The following is a 23,879-nucleotide window of genomic DNA, read 5'->3' as shown; positions in this document are numbered from 1 at the left end:
CAATTTAGCACTGGTAATTGCAGTGTGATGTACAGCCAAGATTAACTGTGTTCTTCTAAAAGGGTAAGGAATGTGCCCTTACACGTGTGGAGAGGGAGGAGCGTGTCACGCTCACAATGAATAACTTTCAAAGCAAAGTGAACTTAGACTCACGGAATTCAGAAAGGCTTAATGGTGGTGAGGAAATGTGTGTTATTAAGCGGGAGCTGTGCTGCACTAGACGTGGAAATGTACACAGAGTAAATGTTTTATTAATCAGAATGATTATAACATAAACACCTTCAGGGTGAAAGCCCAAACGATCTCGCAATGGACCGTATCTGATCATGGCTTCTCAGTAATTGCCGGATAAAAACTAAAACGAATTTCCAAAAGTGAATCGCAAACAGAAAAAAAAGAAAAAAAGAAGCAGGGCCAAATCATTGTGATTTCCCTCTCAGTTCGATTGCTGCTACCTTTCACCGATGGTGGAAAGTGTAAATTAATGGATGCCAATTTCAGGCAAAAGACATTGCATCATTAATTATACAACTGAAGTGGGTTTTGTTTTTTTTAATCAATACACATTCAACGTGAAGCAGGCTCTTGAAATTGCACCTCAATTTCTGGCAAACAACACAAAACAAAAAAGAACAACCACGGCAGCTTCTGTGACAACAAAAAATCCATCCTCGTAATAGGTAAAAGCCTGAATAGTTAGCCATCTAATTAGGATTAGCACTTCTCTTTCTCTAATTGACTTTAGAATGTTTCAGGCTGATTCACTTGAACAAGAACCCCGTGAAGAAGTCTTAAATATGCATGTGATACTGTACTTTCATACGTAACATTGTGCAAAAGATTGAGGCTAAAGGTTTCTCATCTCATGCAACATCCTCAACAGTCGATTATGCATATACACTAGAGGACATGAATACAGGATACTGTTCTTGTTCTGCACTGTAGAGTGAGTTAGTCCTACATGTATGTGAAATGTCAGATCGGACTTGCATTTCATTCTGCTTGCATATTTATGACAGGAAACAGGGTCATACTTCAGGGAATGGTCCATTGCAGGACGACACAATTGCAAAAAGAACAAGGGGCTCTGTCGGAAACTCAAGCTTTGAGTATCGTTTAATCTCATGGGTCTTGACATGACACACAAAAAATTTGAAGTTGCTGGTGTGAAGTCAGTCGGAGGAGTTTGTTAAAGTATGACTTGCAAAAATGTCCAAATTTGCACACTAAAATCGAATGGTCGACCTCCTGTTGGTCGGAGGTAATGGCGACCTTTTATTTTTTTGTAGGTCTTGATGTGATACACATGCCTACCAAATTTTGTTTATCTACATCAAATGTAAAGCAAGGGGGAATGTGTTAAGGGGCTTTATTGAGTTCTTTTTACCTGCCCATGCCCGAGACTCCTACAATGTCAATTTTATCAAATTTTTCACTGGTAATAATAATAATAATCCACTCAATTACAATAGTTCCTCGCTCTGACTTTGTCAGTGGAGCTTGGGCCCTAAAAAGAAAGAAAAAAAGTACTCCCACAAGTTTTACTTTTAATTACTGGACAGTACCTGTAACACAAACACTGGCGAGCCATCCAGCTCCTCCGTTACGCTCCCGTAGTACTCGTTGACGGTGAACACGGGAGCCTCGTCATTCTTGTTCACCACGTTTACCGTCACCGTCGTGTAATCTTCCCACTTGCCATCCGAAGCCAGGACATGAAGCTTGTACCTGGGCAAAAGTTTTTTTCAGTTTTCGGCAGGGGCATTCACAACAACAGTTGAGATCCAAATGGACTTAGTTGTGTGTTCGTAATCCCCAACTATTTTGGCATGATTTAAAGAATCAGGAGTAAATCAAGTAAAAAAAAAGAGAACATAACAACATGTATTTCAGGTAAAATCCTTTGACAAGCATTTAACTCGTGGCTCAGACGGTTCTTCTCTGGGGGGGGGGGCGTTCCTACCTTTTGTTCTGCTCATAGTCCAGAGTCTGTGCGATGAAGATAGTGCCCACTTCTGGTTCCACATCATAAACCCCTCCCGTGTTCCCTGACGTGATCTGGTAGCGCAGTTTAGCGTTTCCACCTGCAGATCAATGGAATATGGAGGTGAATGAGGAATGGCAGTTTGTGTAAAATGAACCTTAGATCTTGACAAAGCAGGGCACAGTAGAGAAAGTTTTGTTGAAACGAATGTAGAAATAAGAGCAGGAGCTTATCTATTTGTACCAAGAAAAGAGCCATGACGAAATCCTAATACTCCATGAATTGGGAATCCATGTGTACTCCAATGCTGTCTGTTTCTCCCAATTCATCTCTCTCCCTTCACACAGCATCAGCTTTGGTCGGCAGACTGGAACCAGACAAGGAGTCTTTGGTGCGATCTGATATCAGTCTTTAAACAACAAGTGACCTCTATGCTTACGTGGGTGATTTCTATACCTGTTGCATTAGAATAGCATCTTCGTGAGAAGACATCGAGGAAGAAATAAATGTCGGATATCATAGACTAGAGCCATGCACATATAGACATAAAGTACCGATTGAGGTCTTCACCTTTTCAACGTTTTGTTGTGTTTTTTTTCGATTGACATCCTTGCAAATAAAAGTAATCATCTCTCCAGGCTATAAAGAACAATTCAAAAAGGGATTATTTGACTAAGTGCACATTTTAACCAAAGATTTAATACAGGATTTGCATTTAAGTTGTAAAAATATTTAATTTTTTTTGTCTTAAACCAAAGCGAACGATCAAATTGTCAAATTTGCTCAGGAAGTTTCCTAAATCATGAAATGACCCCGTGGTATTTCATCGGCAGCTATGATAAGAGCTGTTCGCATTCTCTAAATGCATAGAAAAGGTGCTTCAATGCCTCCTCTCCTATCTCCTTAAGCCTAGGGTACTCTCGAGCTTCCTTTGCGAGAGGAAAGGAGAAATAGACGTCTCAGACTTACTTGCGGCAGCGATATTTGATGTGACGCGCAATGCACAAACTTTAATTAATAAATCAGAAGAAGATGTAGAAGAAGTAGAAGAGTATGAATATGACCCATAAGGGACGCACGTCATCATGTAAGTTACCATTGCCTATGTAGTATTCACATCTGATGTCACACTGGTAATACACTGAAAAATTATGGATGGAGCTGCAGCGATTTTTTGTAGTCGCTCTTTGGAATGTGTAGTTTCACCACCGCAGACGCGCGTCACTAACGTCCGCCGTCGCGTGATGACGTAGTATAGTGAAAGTCGAGTCAGATTCTCTGAGCAGCGCTGTTTGCTAATTCCTATGAATCCTCCTTTACACCTTTCCTTGACCTCATGACGTTTTCCATTGAGGTCAACGAAGAGTAGATAGGAAAAGACGATAGGAAGGACAATCCGAATCCAGGCAAAGTTTTTTTTTCATCGAACTTTTAAATTTAAAGATCATTCCATTATGAATCCAAAACATGTATCTCAAAAATAATTGATCCAAATGTCACATCTCCTGCTGCTAAGGTTGGTTCTCAACATTAATTAGCATTCAAACGTCGAGCAATCCCTACCTTTTAAGCCATCAAAAGCTGATTACGATGACATTTAAAATGATATTTTTTCCTAGTGTAGGATGGATACAAAGCCAGAGAACTTGAGAGAGAGAAGTAAGTTCATATCTATTCCAAGCCTTCGGGAGATAAACGAAAGAAATGTGAAAAGAGGGGAAAAAAAGGTCTTCACAAATCCCCACATGCAAAGACAAATATATCTTCCCTGAAGCTGGGGCCCATGTAATTACTACTATCATTATCGTTATGAGTGTTACGCATTAACTTTCCTATGTCTGACATTTGATGGCTAAGACTAAGTCTGTGCAACGTGTGACGTTGTGAATGGGATCAGACGGAAAAATGCCTGATGAAAGGCAGCCGCGGCGGGTACCTGCCAGGTCCTCTGTACTACAGCTTGTTAACATTGCCTTCACAGCCGTTTTTGACAGCGTGCATGAGTTTCCTTTTCGGCAGGTTCACCACCAAACTTGTCGAGGACGCGGCACAGAATTGAAGGCTGACGGTGAACATTGTCAGCTTAAACTTGTTAAAGTGATAAAGCACAACTGCATTTCCTTTTACTTTCAAGTGAAATATATAACTGAATTCATTAACGTAGGAATAAAATTGCAAGAATGCTAAACAGGAATCTAGCGCTCTTCCATTCAACAATTAATACTCTGTTCGTCCAAGTTAATTTAAAACCATATTGCTATGAAGTAAACCCCCATCCACAACCAACGTTCTCTCTCCCTTTAATAATATCTTTTCTTGCTCTGCAAAGTTTTTTTTTTTTTTTAATAAAGTCTAGTAGATGCTGAACAACAGGATGTTCCCCCTTTATGCAATTACTGGTAAAAGCCAAGGTCTGCATCTCAATCACCATCGCTTCCACCACCACCCATGTTAATATGAAAGGGGAAGGAGAAACCTCCGCAGACGAGGCGAGATTCGCAGCTTATTAGCGAGATGAAAGTCAAGGAAGGAGAGAGGACAGTGCTCTAATCCAGATCGTTTTGTACCCTCTCTGTTGGCATTTTAAACGAGACATTAGGGATGAAACGCAATCGCATCTCGTCTTTTTCGCTTACTCTTATTTTGCTGTTTTTTTCTGCGGTTGTCTGAATCGTATTCAGAAAAACTGCTGAGACCCAAAGGAGAAGAGAACAAGCACCAGGGGCATAGCAATACTGACAATAAACAAAGAAATGGAGAGAAAATGAATGCTTACACCCCCCGCCCGCAAGTGTGCCAGTTTCCCCACACACCCTTTTCCTTCCTTCCACCCCCGTCTCTCCATCTTTTCGTCTTTTTTTCCTGCTTCCATTTTTTTCCAAGAAAAGTTGATCCTCTTCACAATGGACATACACTGAACAAAATTATAAACGCAACACTTTTGTTATTTGCCCCCATTTTTCGTAAGCTGAACTCAAATATCTAAGACTTTTTCTACGTACACAAATGCCTTATTTCTCTAAAAACATTGTTCACAAATCTGTCTAAATCTGTGTTAGTGCGCATGAGATAATCCATCCACCTCACAGGCGTGGCATATCAAGATGCTGATTAGACAGCATGATTATTGCAAAGATGTGCCTTTGGCTGGCCAAAATAAAAGGCCACTCTGAAATGTGCACTTTTATCACACAGCACAATGCCACAGATGTCGCAAGTTTTGATGGAGCGTGCCATTGGCACGCTGACTGCAGGAATGTCCACCAGAGCGGTTGCCCGTGAATTGAAGCCGTCTCCAAAGGCGTTTCAGAGAAATTGGCAGTACATCCAACCGGCCCTCACAACCGCAGACCACGTGTAACCACACCAGCCCAGGACCTCCATATCCGGCATCTTCACCTCCAACATCGTCTGAGACCAGCCACCCGGACAGCTGCTGCAACAATCGGTTTGCATAACCAAAGAATATCTGCACAAACTGTCAGGAGCCGTCTCAGGGAAGCTCATCTGCATGCTCGCCGTCCTCATCGGGGTCTCGACCTGACTGCAGTTCGTCGTCGTGACCGACTTGAGTGGGCAAATGCTCACATTCGATGGCGTCTGGCACTTTGGAGAGGTGTTCTCTTCACGGATGAATCCCGGTTTTCACTGTACAGGGCAGATGGGCACAGGGCAGATGGCAGACAGCGTGTATGGCGTCGTGTGGGTCAGCGGTTTGCTGATGTCAACGTTGTGGATCGAGTGGCCCATGGTGGCGGTGGGGTTATGGTATGGGCAGGCGTATGTTATGGACAACGAACACAGGTGCATTTTATTGATGGCATTATGAATGCACAGAGATACCGTGACGAGATCCTGAGGCCCATTGTTGTGCCATCCATCCACGACCATCACCTCATGTTGCAGCATGATAACGCACGGTCCCGTGTTGCAAGGATCTGTACACAATTCCCTGGAAGCTGAAAACATCCCAGTTCTTGCATGGCCAGCATACTCACCGGACATGTCACCCATTGAGCATGTTTGGGATGCTCTGGATCGGCGTATACGACAGCGCGTTCCAGGTCCTGCCAATATCCAGCAACTTCGCACAGCCATTGAAGAGGAGTGGACCACAATCAACAGCCTGATCAACTCTATGTGTTGCACTGCGTGAGGCAAATGGTGGTCTGGGAGGTGGATGGATTATCTCGGCAAAAGAGTAGTGCTCACTAACACAGATTTAGACAGATTTGTGAACAATATTTGAGAGAAATAAGCCTTTTTTGTACATAGAAAAAGTCTTGGGTTCAGATCTTTGAGATCTTTGAGTTCAGCTCATGAGAAATGGGGGCAAAAACAAAAGTGTTGCGTTTATAATTTTGTTCAGTGTATGTGTGTGTCAATACTGCACCACCAATGCCAGAAGGACAGTGTTCAGTGACAAATGATAAATTAACCAGGGGCAGAGCGCGGTGTGAGACGCGACGTAAAACTGTTTCTCTCACAAAACGAGAGATGATGAAACTTTTTTGAGTCACTATATTGACTGGCTCTGACTTTGAAACAGAAACTGCAACAACTCGCAGGCATAATTCGTTCTTGCTACAGAAAAACACAAGCAGCAGTTGACACATGCATGGTTTGCGTGATGATGATGGTGATGATGACGACAGCAAGTCTGGGCACCCTTTTCACTGACTTTCTCGTTGGGGAAAAAGTATATTTTCACAAGCAAAATATGACATAATATGAATCGTTCGCTGGTGTCACCAATTCAGCCCGAACTAAAGTCAGTCAAGGAGGCTCGCCGTGTATGATTCCTCTGTTGGAATTAGGGATGTAAATCAAATCAGATGCACTTACAGTCCAGTTGTTTGTGAGACTAACGTCTTTGGCTTTTTTTTCTTTAACAACATCTAGAAATAGAACTTTACTGCTTTTGTATCCAATATGAATAAAAAAAAGGGGGAAATACAGTTTGTGAGCAAGGGAGTGTCTGGCTGGCAGGAACAATGAAGAAAGCTTATAGGTCCTGGAAGCTATTGAGAGCTTCTCTAAAATTAGTCTGTCTTCTCTCTCTCTCACACACACACACACACACACACACACACACACACACACACACACACACACACACACACACAAATAAATTGCATCGTCTCTAACAAACAGACAACGGATGTTTTACTGGAGCGCTTTGATTCATGTCATTATGCAGCACTCTCTTCTTCTTCATTGGATTCTTGGCATCCAACTGGAAAATCAGCGCCACCGGCTATTTATCTTGACAAGATTGCATTATTTTACATAAAACGTAACAGGACCGAGACCATTATTTCAGCATAACTATAAAAAATACAGAAGGCTTAAACATGGAATACAATTTCTTCAGCTAAAGGTTTGTTTTTTTCCATGCTCAATTGGAATGGGAAAAAATTGAATCTCCAAATATCCTTCCCCACAATACATATATTATTTAACTATAACTGACCACGAGATTCAATTCAATTAAATTTTACTTGTATAGCGCCAAATCACAACATACCTCGTCTCAAGGCACTTTACATGGTAAGGTTCGAGACCTCACAATATTACAGAGAAAGCCCAACTGTTCAAATCTTTGACTGACTTTATGAATAGTGGCATTATGTTGCGAATATTGCACCGCAAAGTCAGCGAACATCGAGTAAAGTGGGCTATAGGAGAATGCCTTGGATGCAGTTGGTTGTAATTAGCGTGGCATCAAGCCATACAGTTGATTCATTTACTTTACTTGTGGCAATCAAATGAATCCGCATTTGAAACATCCATTGCCCACATTTGGCAGGCTGGATTTGTAATGTTTTTTTGTAAATGTATCACAGATTTTTTTTTTTTTTAAATGAAATAAATAAAGACATCAGTAGAGTGAATAATGTTTTGCTGCCTTTTCATCTTCACTAATTAACGTCAGCTAGATAGAAAAAAAAAATCTTAATCCACTATGCCACTCAACAGCAACCCGCGTCATCTTTCAAGGTGAAATGGGTTTTGTTAGTCAATGAGCTGACGTTGTAAATCAATAAATACACTTTAAATATCAATATGGGCTGCACAGTGGTGTAGTGGTTAGCACTTTCGCCTCACAGCAAGAAGGTTCTGGGTTCGAGTCCCGGTTCAAACCAACCAGGGCCTTTCTGTGTGGAGTTTGCATGTTCTCCCCGTGTATGCGTAGGTTCTCTCCGGGTTCTCCACAGTCCAAAGACATGCAGAATGGGGTAAGGTAAATTGAAGACTGAGAGTGAATGGTTGTTTGTCTCTGTATGTGGCCCTGCGATAGGCTGGCGACCTGTCCAGAGTGAACCCCGCCTCTCGCCCAATGTTAGCTGGGATTGGCTCCAGCCCCCCCCGTGACCCTTAAGTGGATTAAGCGATATTGATGGAAATATCAATATGGCAACTTTGACCATTTCATGTTTCTGCTGGTTCTCTGGCATATATACATAACATACTCATACAAGTGGTTATTGAATGTGGATTTCAACTGAATTAGGCAAACATGCAAATATTCTGTGTCCTCCGGCAGTGCTACACTCAACATCCCTGGTGATGAAATGCTTTGAGAAGCTTTTTTTTTTTTTATCCCAGTCACAGAAGGGAAGCAGGAGTGCACTCCGACCCGCGCCAGTTTGCATACAAACGCGGTTGAACGACGCTGCTTTGAGACCGTTGCATGGCGCCCACACACCCTGAAAAGCCCGAGGCGCATGTCAAAAAACGGTCTTTGTGGACGTCTTGCGCGCCTCTGACACAGGTCGGCCCCACCTGATGGGACAAAAAAGCTAATTCGTATGCACATCGACCGGGTCCTTTTCATTTCTGACAGGGAGACTCCGAGTTGTCAGAATCGATGATGAGTTCAGGTCTCCTCAAACCATCTCCGCTGGAGCCCCTGCAGGAATAATAATAAAGTCTCACCTGTGCTCCTCGCGCTGCGCTCAGAGGACGGCAGGAGCACAGACCCGGATAAATCCTACATCAAATACTCCGAGGGCGCACAGTCCTCATGTATACCACTGTGAACTCTGAGGGGGCGGTAACAAGCTGAGTTGGACATTCACAGAGTGGTGTAGTGGGGAAGATTGCCTTGACCTTAAAATGTCTCTCCAGGCTTTGATAAATCCCCTAAAAACTCCTCTCTGCTCCGCAAAATTATTCCAATGGCATTGAAGTGGCTCGGATGTAACGCTACACCATCGCCTCATTTAGTATTTGCAGGTGTATGAATATCCATGTTAGGCCTGCCTGAGCCAGGTCCAGCTCTGTGCCGGCATTCATCATTAATTCATTAATGCACGAGCTTGCTTGGCGCTTGACCTTATTCAATCGTTACTGTTTATCTACTGATTTATGTAGATTGACCGCCTTCAACTGTTTGAATTGAATTGTCTGAAGCTGTTATTGTTGGTCACGTGTTTAATATACACTAAAGTGCCTCTACACACATAAAGATCCTATACCGGATGAACAAAGTTATTTTGAGCGTTTTTAATTCAAATAGAAAAAGTTCAAAGAAAACTCCCCTTCCTTGTGTCCAAACAATCAACGAAAAAGGAAATAGCCTCATAATTCTTCACATTCTCAGTTCTCAATACCTTTTTTTCCATTTTGCAGAAGCGTTTCTGAAAATAAAGTGTCTGAACTCGGTTGTACTTCCAGGTCTCTTCTACTCTTTATTTTTTTCCATTCGACTCTCATTCAGGAGTATCTTGACGTCACCCCTCTGGACGTCAACAAGCTACAGTCCCTTACTGAGTATTTAATTACTTTTCAATTATTTTAATATTTTTTTGTTGTTTATCAATAACTACAAGACCTTAATTTGTCAAGAGTCCTACTGTATTAATTTAGCCACACTGCTAAATTTTTTTTTGCAAAAGTCAGGGTAAAACTCACGAGCTGACAGTTACCTCTGGCGATGACAGCCAGTGGCCTAAACCTAAATCGTTACATTTAGGGATCTTCGCAAGCTCTCGGGTCCTAATGAGATTTCTCAATTAGAGCTTTCTTAAAGGCAGGTACACTGGAGAAGTCGATTCGTTTATCAAAAATACCCTACTTACCAAACCCCACCCAAGGTTAAAATCATCAATGTTACTTGTGTTGTAAAATTGAATGAACTGTCTGGGCCCACATGAACAGCAGCACATGTATCCTCACAACAAGTTTATCGCCGAGATTCCAGCGCACGATATCGTTGTTCTCAATGAACTGCTGCCACGCATGTAGAAGGAAACGCCATACTCCTTTGATGGGCCAACGAGCTGACGTCAGGTTGGGAAAATGACCAAAAACACCAGTCATAACCAATGACTCCAAATGCATCTACCAGCTGCAGCCTGCGTCTCCTGGAGCACGACATCTTGACTAAAGTGCAAAATAAAATAAAAAAAGGTGAGGTGTCCAAAATGGTGTAAGAACAGTTCAACGCTTGAAAGCTTCTTTCTCTGCCTTACATCCAAAGGTTATATTAAATTGGTTCTGCTACAGTGACTGATTCACACTCACACATCGCTTCGTTTTTCATGACTTGGTGACATGTTTTGTAGCGTAAACCGTTCTTTGTCCCTTCAAAGTAAAAGGGGGTCAGACAAAAGCAGTGAAGTGAAAAGAGAACATTTTCCTTGAGAGAGGAAACATAGAAGAACTTCAGCAATGGGTTTGAGTAATGTGCCCCATTATAGATTTATAGTGTGCACACACACACACACACACACACACACACACACACACACACACACACACACACGGAGAGAGTTTCTTCATCCATGCCACGTACCTTCGTCTCCATCATTGGCACTGACAGTGAGAATGGCAAAGCCTACGTCAGCGTCCTCGTCCACATCAACTTCGTAGGACGTCTGCGCAAATGCGGGCTTGTTATCGTTCACGTCACTGATGAACACACGAACATACGCCGTGTCTGCAAGGGAAACGACACGAGGAAGAATGAGATACAGTGAGAAAACGGAGAAAGACGATCATAACCACGAGGTTGTTGTTATTCTGCCACTGTGAACATTAGCACCTGCCTGTGTCTCATTGGATAGCAACAACTTAGTCACTTTCCAACACACACACACACACACACATACATATTTCCAATATTTCTGTCTATTTCAGCCTTAAAGGGGCAGTAAGTGATTTGAATCCAATACACGCTTTGCAAAATTTGCCCACGGTCAGCTGTCGGTTCCGTTGCTGCGGCGAGAAGAAAATCTGCTTTTTTTCAGCTAAGCCCAGCTCTGTAAATTGAAAACAAACAAACAAACAAACAAAAAAATGTGCGGACTGCACCACACAACACCGTGTTTGCAGTCTGTAAACATCACTCCCCGAAGCGTTAAGAGACGCGCTTGCGACAGACGCTACTAAAACAGCAGTTTTGGCCTTGTGGTTTCCCTAACCCGAAGCTGCGACCAGTGCAGTCGAAGAGTCAACGTACAAACGATCTTCCTCCAAAATCACTTACTGCCCCTTTACATCCAGCTGTTCCTTCTTCTTCTTCTTTTTTTTTTTTCCAACATCCAACCACTGGCTGAAAGCGGAGCACAAAGCACCCTGGGGGCATCAGCGTAAGGCGCCGCAGTTGAGCAAACCAACACGCCATGCTTTCTTTGATATTGCTATCAAAACTACCATCATTTGCAAAACACGCGCTGCGAAAGAGTTGAATTATTTAAGCCGGGGCGGAGGAGTCGGTTCACAGTTCATAGCACAGAGAGCAAACTAACGCAGCTTTTGAGGCTATAGACCGAACAAAAAAAAAAGAGAGTCGCAGATGCCGGGGCTTTGCACGAGTCAGTCAGAGGGAAACAGAAAGGTAGCGCCCATCCCATCATTCTCCTCCTCATCTGCTAGTGTCTGTAAATCCATGTTTTTACACTATGACTGACATGTACAGCATGGATAAAATACCCCCCCCCACCTCGCACCATACATCAGCTTCTGCCTGAGAAAACAGTGTTAATCAAGGTTAATTCTGTCCCAACATTCGGCTTCATTAACTACAGAAGTGCATGTCTGTTAATGCAGATATGCATACAGTTGAAGAGAATCCGCCGCATATTTGCCAGTTATTGAAGTACGTGTGATGAGCGATGTGTTTGTCTGAAAAATATTCTCAAGAGGGTATTTTTAAAAATGAAGATTCAGTATCGAGCCATGCGGTTGGACTGTCTTCGCATAACCAGAGAGATTTGAAATGCAGGTGAACCCCTCAATCGGTGCTTTCTCATAAGAAAAGTGGTGAGCGCTGGCAGCCCTGCTTGACAAGTACACTGCGCGTGCCAATGATATCAGGGTTACAGTCTGATGAAAGGGTTTTCAACTAAGCCAAATTTCTCATGGTCAAATGCTTTTCCTTAAATCCAGTGAAAATATCACCATGGTGTCGCCAGCATAGTCTTATTCAATTCATGTCAATTCATTTTTTTTTTGAATAGCGCCAAATCACAACATACATTGTCGCAAGGCACTTCACATAAGCGCGGTCAATATTACAATAGTACACAGAAACACCCAACCAACAAATCCCACAATGAGCAAGCACTTGGCGATTTGGCAAAAAACTCCCTTTTAACACGAAGAAATCTGTTATGTGAAGTCTATCGCTGTATAAAAATACACATTTAACCAAAGTGATATTAGAACACATTTCCCCCTATAAGTGGTCAAGTTGGCACCAATGACGGAGCAAAGACTGGATCAGACCAGAACAGAGTATACTGCTCACTATAGGCTACATTTTAGATAAAGACCACCACCTGAGAATGTACTTTGTTGAGATCATCTAATGAACAATGGTTCGTGGTCAGTGGTGGTGGTGTTAGCAACATGGCCACATGAGAATCCCCATCTGAATGAGAAACCATGATGTCAGTGCTATGACAAAGGCAACGTAAAGTAGACTAGTTTTGTAACTTCCTGCAATGTCTTGCAATGCAAGACATCAAACGTTGTACAACATCTAAGATATAACATCTAAGATCTACAATATATAATAATAAAAATATGAACGATGTATTAATTACACATAATAAATAATTCAAGACACTTTTGAGAACTGTTAAGAATAATGTCATCCATTTTCGACTCATTTTGCAGCTGCAACTCAGACATAATAACGTGCATGCATTGGTTACTTGCATCACGTCATGACAGCAGACAGAGTTCATCATATTGTCAACTTGTTACAAGGGGCAGTTTGTCTTTTTTGTAATTAACAGTGCTCAGGGCTGAGCGGGTTTCATGTCAGAGTTCCAGGACTCACACCCAGCACTGCATAAACTTTATGCTTGCGGCACACCCCATGGATGACGCCGCCCTTAGCATTTGTTTATGCAGCCTATGCCTAGGGCCGACATTGGCCTCCTCTGACAGTTTTTTTAAAACGGTATAATTATACAGTTCTAGAGGAAAACAAAAGCACTATCCTATTATCTTTTGGTTGAGCAGTGGCAGGGGCGTTTCCTTTGTTCCATAAATCGAAAAGCCATTACATCTTGGAATCAATGTTTACAAAAGAATGTCTTTGAGCGACTTACATAACAGCAAGGGAAGTAATTATTTTTAAGTATCTTCAAAATTGGAACTTAGTTGTACAGCGCTGAAGGATACAACCTCGTTATGAAGTTGTCAATATAAACAAGTCAATAAATCCACAAAAAACGTGTATGGCCTAAGATGGGAGTACAACGAAAAGGAATGGCACTAAAAGCCTGGGCCGGCTCTGAGCAGGGGGACCTGTTTTTCCAACAGTGAGGGCATATGAATCTGTATCTGTATTTTTTTCTAACTTAGTTCAGTGATTTACCAATGTTCACCAGCAAGTTAAATCAGATGACGCTGACCACACCCCCAAAAAAGCCTTCATGTAATCCTAGCTTAGTGGCAACATTGGACATTTTTGGGCTTTGTTAAAAAACAGAAGAGAGAAATTTCCTTCGGCCTCATTCGACATAGAGATTTTCCGCCTTTCAATATCCAAGGAGGTAGAGATGTTCTGATTCCGTTACAGGTTTGCCTCCGATATTGCCAATAACGCCAGAATGGGTATTGGCGAGTGCGCGATTGTCGATCCGACTCCGATGTCTTTAAAGTAATTTCACCCAGGTAAATATTGCAAAATTGCTTACATCTTCGCTATAGCTCTGGCTAGTCTACCTGAAATCATTTCTGATACAATATTTGAGGGTGACAGTGCAGCACAACTGCCGTTTTGGAGCGGCAAAGAAGAAGTGATTTCTGGAAGTTTGCCGTTGCCCAGAGCTACTGGAGGGTCCCACAAGTTAAAGTTTAATACTGTTACTGATAAAGATACAGACCAAAGGTATTTTATTTTTCTAAACTATGGCTGCCCATTAACAAATATTTAAATAAATTATTTGTCATTCCTCGATTTAATTTGTTTTGAAGCTTGCTGTCGCACTGCTTTATAATGTCACTGTGCAACAGACATTTTTAAAGGTCTTTTATTTTCATAAGCTGTGGCTGCACCTTAACAGCTAAATGTTTGCTCAACTACAGAGCCTTACACTGATGCCCCCAGGGTGCTTTGTACTTCGCCTCAGCCAGTGGTTGGATGTTGAAAAAAAGAAGAAACAGCTGGATTTGATGCTAAAATAGACAGAAATATTGGAGACAGAAATGGGATATAATAGAGAATTTGTAGACGTGAAAAAAAAAGGATTTTGGTGTGTGTGTGTGTGTGTGCTTTGATGTGTGCATCTGTGTTAAGTATCTGTTAAATTACCTGTCACCCATCCTTCTTCATTCCACTGCATTTAATATTCATGACGGAGAAATGAATAAAAATATGAAATGACTCCCACAGCGTTGCTGCAGTCTCTCAGCCTCTGCTTCGCTTAATATTTAACTTGTGTTTACGTTGCCACGAATGTCACAGTGAGACCGACCTAAGGGAGATTATCTGTTAATAATCGATGATCAGATCTTTTTTTTTAAAACATATCCTGGTGTGCCGTGCATGCTTCTTCAACACCTCGCTCCATCCACCCATCTGTCGAAGCAGCTGTTGGTTTTCATCGTGTCTCTATTCTACCACTGGAGCATGTATGCATTTCATCTGGCGGCAAATGAGAGAGATATGGAGAGATGGAGCAGACGGAAAGAGAAAGACGGCTTTTGGTCCTTCGGAACAGATGTGGGAAAGGGACAGAGAGAGGAAAACTGCCTTCAATAAACATTTGGAGCCTCAAATGAAGTCTACAGAGCAGCTGTCCCTTTGTGTGTGTCCTCCTTTTAATTCACACAACAACCGCATTACTGGAACTGGATAACAACCTCAATAACAACAGAACATGACTCTGTTTGTATTTTCATATGAAGGATGATGAGCCTATAACCTGTGCAATGAACTGAATGTCCATGTGAATTTCATAGAAAATACACCTTCGTTTACTTACAACTATCCAGTGGAAGTAAATGAAGCCTTGAAAGTAAACGCAAACTCTCTCCTTTTGATGACTTACAAACTTGTGTCTGTACAAGGGAACATACTGTGTTACAACACCCTCTGATGCATTATTAGGACCAGTCTGTGCCGCAGGAGGCAGTACTGTACGTTTCAATCAGAATGGGGAGAAAAAGACAACAGATGAAGATAGACTGGCTGGTCAGAGGTTCGTCCTACAGCAACATAATGAGCCAAAACATGAAAAGAACAGAACCAGACGGCGGCTTCACATGATGAAGAGCAGCACAGTCTCCATTTTACACCACCTGCAGCTGCCCTGGGATGAACTGGGTTCAAGGTGAAGGCAAAGGAAACGACAAGAGCAACACATTGCAAACGTATGGGGACAAACTTTTCCAAGTGTTTCATATCCACTGTAGAAAAGAATGTCACAAAGTCCTTGTTTTTTAAAGACTCCAATTGATTCTTTTCTCCGCTTTGAATTCAGAGACGTTGAATTGTGTAAATTGTGTAAGACACAAATGGATTTTTTGTTTTTTTTGTTTTACTGTAGTAAATAAAGATGTCGGACATCTGATCAGCAGTGTGGTGCACACAAAAAAAATCCTTGTTTTCACACATTCTGATTGGAATGCATGTATGTTCTTGCCGTCAGTGCAGATGCATTGGTAGCAACTACATTATGTTCAATACAACTGTTTGAAATGCCAAATATAAATTGTGTAACTTAAGTGACTGCCGTATCATTTGACAGATGCATCAGTCAATGCTAAGAGGTGCAAAAAAAATAAAATTATATATATGTATATATATATATATATATATATATATACACCCAATAAATCAGAATTTAAAAACATTTGCAATATAACCGCCTGCACTGAAGGGATCACTGACTTTTGATGTCTCACGGTCCAAGGATATCAAGTTTCCAATAAATCTCCCTTCATCATATTCAGTGACAGGTCGCCAGTGAAGCACTGAGCCACGCGAGCTCACAGAACACGATCACAGTCATCCTGCGAACGAAATATTAGCACCAGGTTGGTTTGTGCCGTATGAGATGGATTTTAAGTGGCCAAGCGCCGACCACACAGCGGATACCACCAAGTGTGATGCCAGGAATAGCGCACACTGTGATTGGACTGATGAATTTTGGAGCGATGAATAATGACTCGCTAATTGGGAGTCTACTGGGAATGCTGGGTTTGGCATGAGTTCATTCAGAGAACACTACCTGTCATCATGCAGTGTTCCGACTGTTTGGCAGCAGCAGTTAGTGCATAAATTTGACAAAGCATATTTGTGCAGCCAGATTTTGACTTGATTTGAAGGTTTATTTATGAATTGAGGTCATTCAGATCATGTTTTTTTAAGTCACGTGAATGAAAGAAAAGAAAGAATGATGAACAGAAGTACGTTTTATTTTCCAAAATCTAATGTTTCCGTGCACCAAATGTATTGGTGTTTAAATTCCAACATTAAAATCAATTGTGATTTCATCTGAAAATTTGGTATTCAACTTATATATATATGTTGCCAACTTATTACGGAAATGACTTGCTCCCATGCAAGGATATTTTAGTGTGCGCAAACCCTCATAAAATAGCTCGACATACACGGATACTTTACCCTGCTTCCTTTTCAAAGACAAACAACCCGGTGCCAGACCTGTACAGGCTATACAGTGCACAATCACAATCCCATCTATTGAGGCAACTTTAACATGAATGGTAACCAGGTAGCCTTGACCTCTAATAGGTTATGTCTGTGGAGGGGTTTGTTTTTTTTTTGCACATGAACAACTGCAATAAGACACAAACTCCGGAGGACTGATTAACACAATCAGCTAAATCCAGGCAAGGAACAAATATCAGTATATAACCGAACACAGTTCCATGGGCCGTTCAGTCAATGGTAAAGCCGCAGAGAGAGAGAGAGAGAGAGAGAGAGAGAGAGAGAGAGAGAGAGAGAGAGAGAGGTGTGCATTTCACTTACCCTGCTTCAGGGCAGTCCCTGCTGTCTTTCATTGTGGATACAACGACAGAGTCAGTGGATATTTCGGCAAGGTTGACAAGTCTGTCCCGACCACGCGAGTTCCTTAAATTTCAGTCAGGTAAAAGAGCGCCCTGCTGATGATCTGGTGACCGGCGTTGTGAGCATATGCTGAAAGAGCTACTAGAGAGAGAGAGAGAGGGTCGTCCTCAATAAGGAGCTGTACCAACTCTCCCGGTGGCTTGTTGTTTGCGCAGCGCGCGCAAGCTCGTTGCAGGCTGCTTCGGGGGGACCGTCGCTCGTCGCTGTCTCCAGGACGAGGCGGACGCAGAAATACACGTGTCTCCTCTGATTGCTGTAATAGAAAAGCTCAGACACTTCCGACAAGTGTTAATGGTCAGTGGACTGAGATTTATAGCACTTTCCCACTCTTAACGACCACTCTATACAGCGCCCCTCCATCACACATGCCAATCACACGCCGCCCGCGCAGCCGTCAGGGGCAATTTCGGGGTTCAATGTCTTGCCCGAAGCGCTGTGAAAGCTGCAACACCCGCTCTGATGAGAGCCATCAGGAACTACACTCCCACAACTGAAGTCGTTTGTCAGACGCACGACAGAGCGAGCTGCGCGGCCGAGTGCAGGCTTTAGTGAAATCCCGCCGCCCCGATGCGCTGTCCGTTCACTGCTATGCCCATCGGCTCAGTTTTTAAAAAAATGAAGTCACTGCACGAGGCACACATGACACCCCAGCACCCAAACCGCTTTTATGCCAATCGTGATGCCTGCCACAAATTCCTTTCTCTCACATTCATGTAAAAGATCGGCACTTTCTGCGTGAAGTTCAGCGAAGGTTGTGGGTGCACCATGAGGTCCTGCTGAGAGACTTTAAAGGCTGCACGACACATGCAGCCCATTATTTTGGTTGCTTTCTATGAGATATCGACAGATAATGGGACATAGACATGGTTTCAGTTTGGGCTTGGAGCAAAACCTTAAAGGCTTTTCCATACTGATTTGCGGTCCGTGCACATTCCGCCTCGTCCCAGTCCTGTAGGATGGTGGACATGCAACGAAAAAGGCTTGGGTCAGATCAAGGGCACTCTCCGCGTTGCTAAAGCCACAACGTGGGCGGCTGTGGCTCAGGAGGAAGAGAGGGTCGTCCGCTTGCCAGAAGGTAAGTGTATGAACGATGTGTTAGAGAAAAAGCACTGTGTTTCGAAGCACTGTATGAATGTAGATTGCGTGGAGAAGACTGGAAAAGGCGATATATCAATAAAGTCCATTCCCCGTTTACAACAACAGATGAAATGTGCAGGGGCATAAATGATGAAAACAACCCAGGCAATGGGAGAACTAGTGCCCCGACAATAATTTTGTCAATGCGGCCCGGAGGGACCGGGAGCAGGGGCTTGACCCGTCCCAAAAGGAAAAAGGTTGCATCTGTCCAATATCTTTACTTCCAGACTGATTGACAGTATGGATTTGCACAAGTAGAGCACCTGAGCTTTTTTTCACACACCGTTTGCACCGTTCGGCAAGCCTCTGCATCTCCCCGCACAGGGCCGGACGATCGGATGATCAAGGCACACGCAGTCTTCGGTGAGCGAGCTGCGCGCGCTGTACAACAACAAGGTGTTTTCACAAGCCACCAGGAGAGCTGTAATTTTTATTTTTTTTTTATTTGAGGAGGACCTACACACAGCCCTCTTCAGCATACGCACCGGCCACAAGCACATCAGGCAGAGAACTCCTTTACATGTCTGAAAAGGATACAAAAAAAAGAGACTCCTCTGAGGGAACTGGCGTGGACCGTAACATATCCACTGACTCTGTTGCCGCGGTGGAGGGAACTAAAGGCCGGTGAGCGCCGCAATGAAAGGCAGGAGACTGGCCCTCAAACAGGGCGAGTGAAATGCACACCCCTTCTCCCTTTGTTGACTGAGCCGCCGGTGACACTGTGCCGTATTACCCACTGTGCCCTCGGCTGCCGTGGATCTGGCTGAAGGTGTTGATCAGTCACCTGTAGTAGGTGTTTTATTGTTGTTTATCACCCTTTTTTCTCTGCTCAGCTTACGTTACCCGGATACATGAGGCTGTGGTTGTTTATAGCCTGGGCAGGCCTGGCGCGGGGTTGTTAAGTGGTTGAGGTCCTGTAGTACCATAAATATTTTGGCCCAGTTTTAAATGACGAGGAAGTACGCATGGCATCTGTGCATGTCAAGCACATATAACAGAGTTTGTGAGGCATGAGTTGGATACACATATATCCCGTAGCAGATACCTTGTGATGTGAGCGTATGTGAATAAATGCTTCTCAAATTAATTCATCCAATGTGTAGTGTGCGTTGAGGGGGCGGGATTTGCATTTGAGTGAGGTGGCCGTGGTGGGGTTGTATAAATGAATGAGAAAAAATGCATGAGTTAATAAGATGTTTAGATATTTGTGTGGGTGTGTTTGTGAGAGACAGAATGAGAGAAAGAGAGAGAAAGAGTGAGGTGGTTCAGCTGGACAGTGGGTGTGTGTGTGTGTGTGTGTGTGTGTGTTGGTTAGATACCAGTGGTGTGCGAGTCCTGTATGATTACATTTTTCAAAAATAATACCGGACTCTCTAATAGCTCATCTGGTTCCATTGAATTGGCTGTTAAAGTGGCAACATACTCTTGCTTGGGGTAATTGGAATATTTAATGTTTCCCATGCTTTGCAGTAACGTTTCCTCGTTTCGTCTTCAAGGATTGCACCGCCTCTTTATCGCCGACGCCTTTAATACGATAGCAGATCAACCTAGCGACTTCGTGACAGCTTCGACAGGTGCTGCTGTAGACAGCTGACTGGACACGGTGCAGAAACACAGAGCTGAGCCGTCAGTTCGGTCGCAGGACGTCACGTGTAGGCTCAGTCGTACTTACCAGAGTTGGGCTGTCCGTGTTTGCCGGGCCGCGACGACTCCCACCCATCCACAGACTGAACCTCCAGGAGGTAGGAGCTTTTGGTCTCACGGTCAAACACAGTCTGGGTGTAGATGAATCCCAGCTCCGGGTCGATACGGAAATACTGGTGGTCCCCGCTGCGGTCCTCCAGCAGGGAGTAGGAGATCTGCTCCGTGGGGGCAGACACAATTATACAGAGTGTATAAAATAATAGTGTGTGTGTGTGTGTGTGTGTGTGTGTGTGTGTGTGTGTGTGTGTAGGTTGGTTATCACCTTGCCATTGAGACCCAAGTCCAGGTCATTGGCTGAAACCTGGAAAACCAAAGTTCCTGTTTCTGCCCCTTCGGTGACCGAGGCCTCGTAGATGGAGGAAGTGAAAAACGGGACGTTGTCGTTTACGTCTGAGAAGGAAGAGGAAATGAAGACAAAATTTAGCTCAGGGTATAAAATCCTTTTTTTTCGCATTCTCTATCTGGGAACTTTGATCAAAACGTCACTGATAATTGATGGGCTTCTTTGCAAGGCCTGGAAGGCAAACATGGTGACCAACAGGCAGTTGTTGGTGGCATGGTTATCAGTTAAAGAGGTGAGGTTGTGACAAATAATGTGCGATGCAGGGATATTTTGTTTTATAGATGTATAATTTCTTTGGGGTGACAGTGCTTGAAGGGGAACATGGACCGTAATCTTATCAGAGTGGGGAAAAAAACGTGCCAATTTTAACATCTCAGCTGCATTGTTCCTCATCAATGCCCATTAGGATTTTTAAAAAAATGTGTATTTTTCATCTTAAATGTTATCTGTCATGTTGTCCACATGGCACAAGGTTAGACATCCATCAAAACCAACACCACTGATCACAGATTATAAATCCACCGTCCACATTACAAGTTCACTTTCTCTATCTGAAGGAGCTTTTGAATTGCTCTCGGGTACTCTTGGGGTCCCCCTACAGGTGGGAGGAGCATTTCATCACTGTCGTGAATACAAGTTTTGTTTTGAGCCTCCCAATGGACAGCAGTACATGCATATGCGTTTGTTGACAAGGAAAAAACAACCGCTGTGATGTTGACAAGTCGTGGTGCAAACACACTGACAAAATTTTTTGGGGGGTGAGAGATAAACTAATTCATGAGGTAAATATCAGTATAACAAGTGTCTGTGAGACAGAGATCATACCATACAGCCTATGTTTGATTCTTCATCCTTATTTTTATTCTTTTGAATTCCAGGAGACGTGACAACACACATGCGCAGGCGGTGGACCAATGAACAAACTCATTCTTATCTGGTTGTTGGTAGCAGACATACCTCCATGATGTCCAGACTGAGAACACCAAGCTAACTTTTTCTTATAGCGTGTGTGTACAAAGTGCTCCTGCACGATGCACCAGAGTTACACGGTGCAATGCATTCTGGGAGCGCTGTGGCAATATGCCATTATCCCTATTATTATTTCAAAGGTGTCATTTTAAAGTTGAAAAAATGAATCGATTCATATCCGTGCTTTGAAGCATAATTCTTATTTTCCTTTAGAACTGACTGGTAGAGTAGTCAACTCCGTCTCTTCGAGAAGTTGATTACCTGATGTTCTTGAGCTACTCTGTTGAAATAAAAAAACATCAAAGTCCATTATTCAGCCTGCTAATTTGTGTTTACCTTTGGCTAACACCAAATCAATTTGGTTAATTTCCTCTAAATGCATGTCTTGTGCGTCGAGCATCACATCCATCCCCCCGCAGATGCTCTTCAACCAAAAATACATCATAAAAAAAAAAGAGGTAACTGACCTCCTGTCTTCTGATCACAGTTAATGAGGCTGCCTGCTCTGGTTTAGTCCCTGACTGGTTCAAGCTTACTGCTACCAAGAAATGTTTTGAATATTGCATGAATACTGCTTCGTAGAAAAATGACCAAAAATCCCAAGATTATTCCATGTTTTTTTCTTTCCTTTTTTTAAAAAAATAAATGATAATGGAAAAGACCCTGATCTGGACACGGATAAACCAGCATGGATTCTGAGAAACACCACATGTGCAGAGCACATCTCTCGAGTCCTGGCTGCAGAGCACATATTTCAATTATATTTTGGAATTTATTACAATATCCTGTTGATTGTATTTAAAGCCCGTCGTTGTGTACTTTTTTCTGATCCACATATTCTGTAGTATTTCGTTAGTAATAGGTGAGATATTGCAATTGAAATTCAACAGCCAACTACTGAATTACTTTAAAAACACTTTAAAAAGGGTAACTCATGACTACGGTACCCCTTATTAAAACTTCTGTAAGAGGAAACTAAAATCCTCAACTAAACCCAATCTAAGCTAAACTTAAATACTACAATAGGTTAACTTTTTGCCAGAAAGCAATTATTTGTCATCTGGCAAGACAGCGCAATGTTGCATGACCTCATTCCTGGTGAATGTCTATGTTATTTGAAAGCTCCCTTTCTCCAAGTTCCCTCAGAGTATCATGAACCGATGTGCAGTGTTTTGGTTTCTGCTAAGTCTTCAAACGGTCTCAATGCCCACGATACTGAACTACATCTATATAATATATATATATATATATATATGCTGCTTTTTTCCTTTTCTTTCCAAAGACTTCTTGAAGGTCATTTTGTAGGTTGTGGTTAGATTTAAAAGAAAACAACAGGCAACGAATATAAAAAGCTCTTTGTTGATGGTGCGCCACTGGGCTTCAAAGCGGCCCCAGGCCTCCTGGCATCTTGTATAGTGGTGGATTTTGGACTTTCATCGTGATGCAAGTCTGGCATCAATGGGAAATAAGCAGGGATTCTATATCTCATCTAACGTCAAGATGTGGCTGTAAGTGAGGACACAAGAGTTCATCCCAGTTTGCATCAATGTTTAACTTGCTTGGCAGTGTCTTTGCCGGAAATCCCATCTGGGAACTGAGGACACGGGATGCCACACTGACTCCCTCAGCCAGCCAATTGATTTATGTCAGACCACACATTTGCCGCAGCTCTGACAACTGATGTATTGGTGCCATTTTCGCTGTTGTGGTTGTGTCTTCCAAGTCCCAGTGGCATCGAGGGTAGATATCACCGACAATCAGAGACACACTATGTGAACTAAGTTTAACTCAACAGCAGAGGTCAAATTCTCACCATGGTTTTTTTAAGGCCCAAAAGCATTCCGGAAACGACTTGAATAGGGCAACATATTAAAACGAATGCTGCTCCATGTGCCATTTTCCCCCCCGCCCTATTTTTTTCTGAGCAGATGTCTTAATCTATGAATTAAAAATGAGGCATTGACATAGCATCCCCCCCCCCCCCCCCCCCCCCCCGGGGCAAGATTGCCTCTGGAGGAGTCAAAGAGCTTTCTTATTAAGACGGATAAGGGGGAGGAGGGGTGAAGTTAGGAGTGGGACAGAGAGGCAAGACAGGGGAGAGGCTCTGTGTCAATTAATTATTTCTCCCTGGATTAAGACCAATTCGACGGAATGGCGCGTGCGTGTGTGCGCGTGTGTGCGTGTGC

The 23,879-nt window shown here is 42.9% G+C and overlaps 1 protein-coding gene across 1 annotated transcript in view; it reads right to left on the bottom strand.

Annotated features, from left to right (window-relative positions):
* The window catches only part of si:ch211-186j3.6 (neural-cadherin), a 290,314-nt gene that overhangs the window by 129,472 nt on the left and 136,963 nt on the right, over positions 1-23,879 (bottom strand). Inside the window, exons 14-18 of the mRNA XM_035627332.2 lie at positions 20,644-20,771; positions 20,350-20,536; positions 10,785-10,928; positions 1,964-2,084; positions 1,566-1,728 (exon numbers count right to left, since the gene is read on the bottom strand). Coding sequence (XP_035483225.2) covers positions 1,566-1,728; positions 1,964-2,084; positions 10,785-10,928; positions 20,350-20,536; positions 20,644-20,771 — 743 coding nt within the window. The remainder of the gene's footprint in view (positions 1-1,565; positions 1,729-1,963; positions 2,085-10,784; positions 10,929-20,349; positions 20,537-20,643; positions 20,772-23,879) is intronic.

This window comes from Scophthalmus maximus, chromosome 4 (assembly GCF_022379125.1).
Source record: "Scophthalmus maximus strain ysfricsl-2021 chromosome 4, ASM2237912v1, whole genome shotgun sequence".
NCBI classification, from domain to species: Eukaryota; Metazoa; Chordata; class Actinopteri; order Pleuronectiformes; family Scophthalmidae; genus Scophthalmus; species Scophthalmus maximus.
Note: the sequence above shows the minus strand (reverse complement) of the source record. Positions and strands in the feature narration are given on the sequence as shown.